This window comes from Kogia breviceps, chromosome 13, assembly GCF_026419965.1.
Source record: "Kogia breviceps isolate mKogBre1 chromosome 13, mKogBre1 haplotype 1, whole genome shotgun sequence".
NCBI lineage: Eukaryota > Metazoa > Chordata > Mammalia > Artiodactyla > Physeteridae > Kogia > Kogia breviceps.
Window position 1 is genome coordinate 78,470,835 of NC_081322.1, and position 8,866 is coordinate 78,479,700.

Sequence of the window (8,866 nt, forward strand, 5' to 3'; positions counted from 1 at the left end):
AAGAACTTCAAGTCCTATTCATCCCATGAGAGTACTACTGTGACGTCTTTCAGAGAGCTTTGTGACTGCTCAGCCCTACGCCTAAGCCCTATAAAATGATGGGCTTTGAAATGCTGGTCAGGGTAGAGTGAAAAGCAGTTGCTGGCAATAGTAGCCAACCCTCAGCCAGTACCAAGATCTGGTTCAGCTCTAAGGGCAAGAGCACTGGTGGAGACTTTGCCGGCCTCACGGGACTTCAGCACCTGAGACAGCTCTAATATTCTCCTTGGAACAGAAAGCTCCCAAGCAACACTACTCAACAAGGTAAGTGAAAACTTTACCTTTCTTATTCTTTTTCTCCCCCTGCCTCTGGAACTTTTCTCAGGATATATTGAGTTTTTCTTTCTCTTGAAAAAGAATTTTACAGTGTTCCTCCTTTACAACAACAAAAATACAGGTTTCTAAGTCACCGGGTAAGTATAGAAATGCCTCAACTTCCCACATAGGAATGGGTTTTCTGAATTCTTTAGTCGGAAAATGCTTTACCCTGCTTTTTCTTTTGCTCAATGCCCCTTTAAAAATAATGTGTTAAAGTAGGGTTTTGGTGGGGTTTTTTTGGCTTGTATATAAATTTTTGACTGAAGGTTCAGTGGATACATTTGTTTTGGAAGTTTCAACTTGTCTTTTAGTGCTGTTCTTTCTATTTCATATGTTAGTTATGTGAACTTAAAAAGCATTTATTTTCCTCTTTAAATTTAAATGCTGTGAGTTTTACAGACAGCACAAGAAACAAACATCAAACTCCTAAATTTCTATTTAGAAACTATTTAGAAATGAAATGTGTAAGTGTATGAGATGTAAAACTATACAGGCTTTGTATTTAATATATTTTATCTTTTATGGCAAAAATTATTTCAGTGATAATATGTGGTTCAATGATTTTTTTGTATTAATTTTCACTACTAATTGAGTTAGTTTGTTCAAAACCAAACTCTTTATGGAGATTAAGCTCCATGTTAATTGTAACATCTACAATTAAAAGAGGAAAAAATGTATACACAAAATAATTTTATAAGGATATGTATATACATATATACATACATTATTAAATAGATGACACTCCAGTTTTATATTAATCACATACTAAAAACTTAGAGTAAAAGAAGAAACTTTAGCTTCTTGAAGTTGTTACCTTAGTTAGAAAAAATACTAAACCTGGATGTTACAACTGTGTTATAAGGAAATTGTCCCTATACTTACTTTCAGTACTATAAAATTGTTGCATTCAATATATGCTTGTGCCTAGTGAGAGGTAGGTGGCAGTTGAAAAAGATCCTAATTTTTATTCAAACACCATTCACACACACAAAACCCTTTTTGATTTAAAAAGTAATCATACTGCAGTTTAACTCTATATGATGAGAATTACTTTTTCTAAACTCTGCAAGACCCTTAAGATATTACTGCTAGACCATCAGAATTACCTTACTGGAACATCTGTGGTTGGAAAAGCTGATGTGATTCTCTCCCTTTGGAGGTACAGAGATGGAAACGAGAAGCAAGCCCCAGCTCCTCGTGTTCCTGACACTTTTCAGCGTGCTTTTCTCACAGACCTTGGCATGGCCTCTTTTTGGAGCACCTTCTGCTCTAAGGTAGGTTCTCTTTCAATTCAGACAGTTGAACATTCCTTCTCCATGTAAGTGGGAATTTCCTATATGTTATTTTGGCCAGCTCAATTTAAAAAATTATGTATTAGTTATTTAAATCTGTTGGTTGACTTGTTAAGCAAGTTTTTTTCAACTTCAGGTCCACCTGATTATTCTGAGTCTTGGAATTCACTCTCAGGGCCAGCGAGACAGTGTCAATGACTAGTTTCATGGGTAGGGTGGATCACATTTCTGAGCAAGGCAGAAGGAGGGTTTGACTTTCCTTTCATTCAAAACCAGTTTTAGATGAGTAACGAGCTATTCTCCATTGTCATCTCAGTTCAGTTCAGTTTCTGTTGGAAAAATAGGTGTCTAGTTGCCTACGTCATTTTAGTTCATTTTCAATATCAGTCAGCAAATAGTCATAAGATGAGTAGTTGATTAGTGGAATATGCATAAAATCATGCTGGACAGACTAGGCAGAATCAATTTGTCAATATTAAAAATTGTGGGATAATCAATCTACTGAGACGCCCTACCCCAATGAATGAATTTTAAGGGACTTGGTTTTTATCATAATTCCTTAGTTTTACTGCTCTCTATGTTGTGTTTCATATTTCAAGTTCATACAGTATAATACAACTCATCTTTCAAGCTTTATCTGAAATAAATGTATGCTAAGGAAGGAAACAGTAAATGGAAACTACATTAGTTTCCTTCCAGTTTACAGGGACTACTATATCTAAGGACAAATAATCACTTCTTTGCTTATTTTCTTATTCCTAATTCTTTGTTCAAGGTAGGCTTATGCTCGATAGAGTAAATAATCTCTTAGCTGTTAGTGGTTCTCTGTGAAATCTATTTAAAGCCAGATCATATATTGCTTTGATAATTAAATAGAATGAGTCTATCTGAATGGTTATATCACAGGAGATGAATAATCTCAAGAATGCCAAAGTTTGCATTGATGCTAGGCTTCATACTCAAAGAGGGTTGCTTGTTACTGTCTACCAGCTACTTACTGCCTCACCAAAAAATACACAAGTGCCCGGCAGGTGACACACTCCTTAGAAGCTTACCCTAACAGTGAAAATATGCACACACATAATTTTAACAGTGTGCTGGTGTTCAAAATGAGCATGTATTCACAAGTACAGTCATATTCCATGTATAGGCATGTCTATGCTTAGACTTCCAGTAAAGCATTTTATATCCCTTATTAAAATTGTGTTACTACATAAGATGTGAAACAAAAAAGCTCGACAAAATTCATTGAATTTGAGTAACTATTCAGAGATGGAGAAAGTCTTCAGACTTGGTCAATACATAGAAATACATCACACCTAAGTGAATCTTTGAAGCAAAGTTGAGGGACTTAGAGAAAGAAAAATAGTTAATACACAGCTCTTGAGAGATGTTGAGACAAGTAATACTGACCATCATTTCATACTGAATATAAAAAATTTTCCAAAGTTTCTATTTTGTATAAAATCTTTTTAGCTGTGAACTTTGCAAAGTGAAGCTATTTCCAAGAAAGTGTACTTTGCTTCATGCTCTGAAAGACTGAACTAAGTAGCTCTTCTGGTACATAAAGCCTATAAAAGTTGTATGGCATGTATTTTATGGGGTAAACAAAAATTCCACTATTTATACTCTAGTAAACCATAGAAGCCATTAAATCAATTATGCAATCCATATAGTGTGAATGGGTGATATATCCTAAGATTTTGAATAACTTATTTCAAATGTTTGTAAAACCATAAGCACTAGCTTCTGAGAAAGGAATGTCTTATACTTTACAGTATTTTTTCCTAACAGGGTGGGTGACAGAATACCTTTTGAAGGAGAAAATGAACCTGATCAAATTTCACTAAAAGCAGACACTGACATTTTACAAAATGCATTAGCTGAAAACGACACACCTTATTATGATGTATCCAGGTGAGTTATTTTCATTGTGTTTTATTTTAGAAAATGCTTTTTTGAAATCTAAACATTTTGGTTTTTGTGTCACCATGAAGCTACTCTCATAGCATAGCACTACAAGTCTCCATGTGTCATGGCTTCATTCAGCCTGATTTATTGACTCTCTTGCGGCTCTACCTGATTTTCATGTAGAGCGGTTGTAACAGGCCAGGCTGAGCCACTCATCCACCTATATTCTGTTGCATAAATTTTTAACATCAGAAGATGTGCCAATTCTTGTAAAACTATAGCACTTAAAGCATTCAAGAGTTTCACTTCTACGTAAATAAAAGGTGTCTAATAATAAAAGCTGTGCATTTCATGGAACCATTTGTCCAGAGCAGCATTCCAGTGTAGACAGGGTAACTCTATACAAAAGACAAAGCAAAAGCTATTTCTCATTTGGATGGAAAATTTGGTGGATAGGCTCTATGATCCTTTCTATCTTAAGAGATTTTGTTTCCAAATATTTTGGCAGAAGAAATAGCAAAAGGCATAAGAGGGTTTTTTGCTAAAATCAGGGTAATTTCCCTTTGCATACATATTTATTCAGAATAGAAGAAATAAAGCACCATAAATAAATAGAAACTAAATATATTTTCCCACCAGTATTTCTTAGAAGAGAATTAGTTTTATAGGTTCTACCAGAGAATATTATTTTAATATTGAGATATGCTTCTAAAAAAGCTAATTTCTTTAATTTTTCAAACTGTTGAGCTGGAAATATAGATATAAGTCATTAGAATAAGTCAATGGATTATATTGTTTATTGGGTTGTTAGAAAACCTCCTTTTGGATTTAAGTTTACATGAGGAGCTTTCAAGTAAGTTGACGTTTCTTTTGTATCTAATGAGCCAAAGCAATATTTTAGCAAACTATTTACAAAATAATGACTATTCTTTCTTCCTTGTTTCAGAAATGTCAGACATGCTGATGGCGTTTTCACCAGTGACTATAGTAGACTCTTAAGTCAACTTTCTGCCAAAAAGTACCTTGAGTCCCTTATTGGAAAACGAATTAGGTAAAGAGAATTTATTATTTTTTAAAAACATGTTATGATTATTAAATGTGACAATTATATTTTCACTGTAAACAACTTATTTACTTTATTCAAAATGGTAACTCTTGATAATGTTTAATTTAGTTATCAAATAAATTATATTCTTCAATAAAATATACCAGGCCCATGGATTAAGAAAAGAAGTTTTCCTAGTAATATACTCATTGGCTCCAGACACACTTGTTTTTCTTAAATAATAATCATGTATAAATCTGCAAACAAACTGAACTAGACACAGTAAAAAAATAGGTAAGACATAGTACAAACTGAAGCAAATTTTAAGGTTAACCTTAGTGTTTGTGTTTTACTCCCTGCTCAAAGCAAACATTGGAAGATTCTGTCTTTAAATGGCCAATAACTGAATATGTGGAAGGTACTACTCAGAGTGGCATAGCTTCATAAAGAAGTATTTATTTTTTAAAGAACTTTTCCTTCCAATGGCAGAACACAACTTCAAGTATTCCCCCCCCCTTTTTTTTTTTTGTAAATTATTTGTTCAATTAGGAAAGTACGTTGGATTGTTCCTTGCTCCCCTATCCTTAGGCTTAGATGCATTTTTCTTTCAGTCTTTTTGTGATAGAAAATGAGTTGGGTGTTGGAATTCCTTTTTATCTGACTCCAAGAAATTCAGACCTTTGGCACCTTTATCATTTCTTGTTAAAATTATTTGGCTTCCTTATTCTCTCGTTTCTTAGCAATAGCATCTCAGAAGACCAGGGGCCAATCAAACGGCACTCAGATGCAGTCTTCACTGACAACTATACCCGCCTTCGAAAACAAATGGCTGTAAAGAAATACTTGAACTCAATTCTAAGTGGAAAGCGGAGGTAAAGAAACAGAAAACTTGCTAAAATGAGAAATTGTAAACGACTTTCAAAATAGAAGCTGCATATAGAGATGTCTCTCTCTCTCTCTCTAGCTCTGAAGCAGTAATTCTCAACCTTGGCTAACATTAGACTACCCTGGAGAATTTAAAAAATACTGATGTCTGAGCCTAACCCAAGACCAAGTTCTAGGGATGCGGCTCTAGACCCTGGTACTTTTTACAAGTTCCCCAGTTGATTCTACTGTGCTTCCAGGGTTAAAAATGATGACTGTAGAGACATCTAGTCTGAGTCTGCAAACAGGTTTTATCAAAAGTGCTGAGTTTTAAAACATGTAAAGGGCAGTCAACTAGCAATTTGGTACCACATGGAATTCCCTTTACCTGCATATTTCATATCTGCATTTTACCGAATTAAACCGTGAATTATTTTGTCTTCTCAGATTCAGTAAAACCTATGTCTCTCCGTGGTGTATAAATATCGGAGCACAATATATAGGACATGTGGTACTTTCTCTTTTTATTCCAATTATTTTTGTTTAGATGGTGAGTATGAAGGACAATTCTGTTTGGGTGAAATAAGGCAAGATGACTCTTTTTGCCCTCCAGATTATAATTCTGTAAGAAAACTTTTAGACACTAGAAGATTGAGGAACCATTCATAGGTAATGACTCACCTGAAGGAGAATTGTTTAGCTCCTAGTGCACTTTACAGAGCACCTAGGACAACCTGGGTCACACATCACCTCTCCTTTAGAAGCTTTCTCATCCAAGAGCCTTAACATGCACGATTCTCTCTTTTGGATCTGCAGCAGTGAGGGAGAATCTCCTAACTTTCTTGAAGAGATAGAAAAATGATGAAGAAGTTCTTTGGAGCAAAGCTGCAGACAGCTTCCCAGCGGTGAGTATCACTGTGTGTTATTATATTCTAGTAGCAATCATCTAACTATTTGAGTAGGTAGGAGTCACTTGGTAAAAAACATCTTAGAGTTCTCTCAGTGAGACCTCATCTAAGAAGGACACTTCTACCTGAAGTGGACCCCAGCTTAGTAAACAGCTTGAAACGATTCATGCAGTGTTCTGATAGCATGAAAGAGAAAGCTCACAATGAGTAAACAGTTTGGTATCTCCTAGCTTACACAGAATCCTTCCTAGCCTTCTGATGAGACATGAAAAAGGGAGACTGACTCACACTAATGAGAAAAACTGGCTTTCTCTCTGATATCAAGCCGTGCTGTTTCTATTAATTTAAGGTCTAGTCCCATGATTGATTGTTAGCATCTCATTTAACTTAAGTATAAGGAAATACCATAAAATTACAGCGTGGCTCATTATTGTGAAAATACCAAGACAGTCTGGGTCTCACTGTGTTCCTTAAAACACAGTAAACTTCATGCAGCGAAAGTTAAATTTAGCTTATTTTACCTATGAAGTGATTGTAGGTACAACAACTCTAATAATATTCACTGTAAAACATTTTTTGAGTAGAGAAAACACGAATAGATTTTATCCTTTGTTAAGTGATAAGATTGTTATCAAAATTGTTTTTATGTGAACATGGATACAAGGCATGTTTCTTTCCTGAGTTACCTTACTGTTTACATTAGCTCATAAAGTATTTTTATAATGCTTGGTAAGCCTTTAAAGAAATTTTATAGCATCACTATATCAGGTTGTCAAAAATTTCTCTAAAGGACTCCAAATAAATACTTTTGGTTTTGTGGATCCTATGGTTTCTGTAACACCTGCTCAACTCTGCTACTGTCGTATGAGCGATACCTGTAAGATACATGGTCAGGGGTGCTATATATGCCTATTCCTCATCATGCATAGACATTTCAGAGAAACAGATTCCTCAAATGCTCAAGAAAGAAAGCGAGTTACATATAGCTTCTTGAAAAAATGTTTATAAAAATAAGGCTTTTCCAATAAATTAAGAAATACAATAGCCACTACAGTATAAAGGACGATTAATTACTCTGTCTTTTTATGAGTTTCCATCCTCCATTCTTTGCTTTTGGAATGGGTGACATTGGACAAATTCTTTTAACAGGAAGTTTTGTTGGTCAACCAGTTGTGAAAATTACAAATGGGTAATTATTTGTGACTAATTAGAGAACCCCTTCATATTCTGGCTTCCTTTCCAACAATAAATCCTTCGAAAGATTTACTCTTGATATCCCAAAACGTGATCCCCTCTCAAAAGCTGCTGGTGAGGGGCTAGAAAAAATATTTATCAAATGGGTGGAGAAGTAAATGAAAGTAAGAGGCTGTAAATAAAAATGTTTTTATGCTTAAATCACCATTTCTTTCTTTTTCAGAATTCTTGAAGGAAAACGATAAGCAAAGTAATTCTATTTTGAGTTCTACATAAGTAATTCAAGAAAACAACTTCAATATCAAAACCAAATAAAATATGCTGTGTTGTGAATGTTGTGATGTATTTTACTCTGATGTAATAACTGTGATGTTTACATTGTAAATATTATTTGTGAGTTCTAAAATTTGTCTTTAACTCATGAGAATCCTGTGATTTCATATGCTGTGTATCCTTTCTAACAAAAATATATTTAATGATAAATAAATACTAAGTTACTTCCAATTATATGAGGCTTTTTGGAAGGGTAGTAATAGAGCAAAATTGATGTGTTTATTTATAGGACATACTTAACTATTCAAAAGAGTGGAGCAGATAATCAGCACATCTAAATTTGAATGTTGAGCAGATAGGATGCTGTGTTAAATAAACTTCAGAGTGTCTAAGAGAATACCAAAAACAGAGACATTCTTCAAAAAACATTTTCAGAAAATGTTGTAGGTTTCCGCATTCTTAGGCAGCTTTCATTTTGAATGAGATTTTTACATCTCTCAATTTTGGATCTCTTATTGCCAAAAACTCTCTTCTGATCGAATGTTTCAGTTAAGGAGAATGGCCTCTACTTCTGACACCGGACTTTTCCTTTATGCTTGTGTTAAGTATGTGTAACATGTAAACTGAAAGGAACATTTGTTTTTCAGTGATAAATATTTTTTCCATAATCTCTCAAATAATGCTTAGGTCATATCAGCTTTCTTCAGTGAAAGCACTTTTGGAGAAACAACTATTTTTCCAAAATGATTGTAAGAAATTAAATATAGAAAATAAAGACCTTTGGTTATCATTGCATACACTTTCGGTTGTTTTGATTCTTTTAAACGATGCAGCAGTAATTCATTTTAGCTCTAAGTCTCCAGGAACTTGATAGTTTTTGTGATGTTTGAGGTAGGATTATGTTTGATTTTGGGTGTGTCCTAAAACAACTGTGACTTAAATAAGAGAGAAATGTCTTCCTCATACAAGAGACCAGAAGTAAAATGTCAAGGGTTAGTATGATGATTCTGCTCTATGGAGTC

At 34.3% G+C, this 8,866-nt stretch overlaps 1 protein-coding gene across 2 annotated transcripts; it reads left to right on the plus strand.

Annotated features, from left to right (window-relative positions):
• VIP (vasoactive intestinal peptide) lies at positions 1–8,644 on the plus strand. Of its 2 annotated transcripts, none has more exons than XM_059083172.2 (7): positions 1–303; positions 1,517–1,631; positions 3,444–3,566; positions 4,507–4,611; positions 5,346–5,477; positions 6,286–6,374; positions 7,795–8,644. In XM_059083172.2, exons 2-6 carry the CDS (start codon positions 1,525–1,527, stop codon positions 6,329–6,331), a joined length of 513 nt encoding a protein of 170 aa, XP_058939155.1. In that variant the 5' UTR covers positions 1–303; positions 1,517–1,524; the 3' UTR covers positions 6,332–6,374; positions 7,795–8,644. The 2 variants fall into 2 exon arrangements, with proteins under 2 accessions (XP_058939155.1, XP_066867511.1); XM_067011410.1 differs by having other exon boundaries at positions 28–303; positions 1,523–1,631; positions 7,795–8,642.
• The last annotated feature ends 222 nt before the right edge of the window (positions 8,645–8,866 follow it).

Bases quoted from the DNA above. Each gene is read 5' to 3' on its own strand.
- VIP (XM_059083172.2), top strand. From the start codon at position 1,525: ATGGAAACGAGAAGCAAGCCCCAGCTCCTCGTGTTCCTGACACTTTTC. The intron at 1,632-3,443 runs GTAGGTTCTCTT...TTTTCCTAACAG, and splicing joins GGAGCACCTTCTGCTCTAAG to GGTGGGTGACAGAATACCTT. The intron at 3,567-4,506 runs GTGAGTTATTTT...TCCTTGTTTCAG, and splicing joins CCTTATTATGATGTATCCAG to AAATGTCAGACATGCTGATG.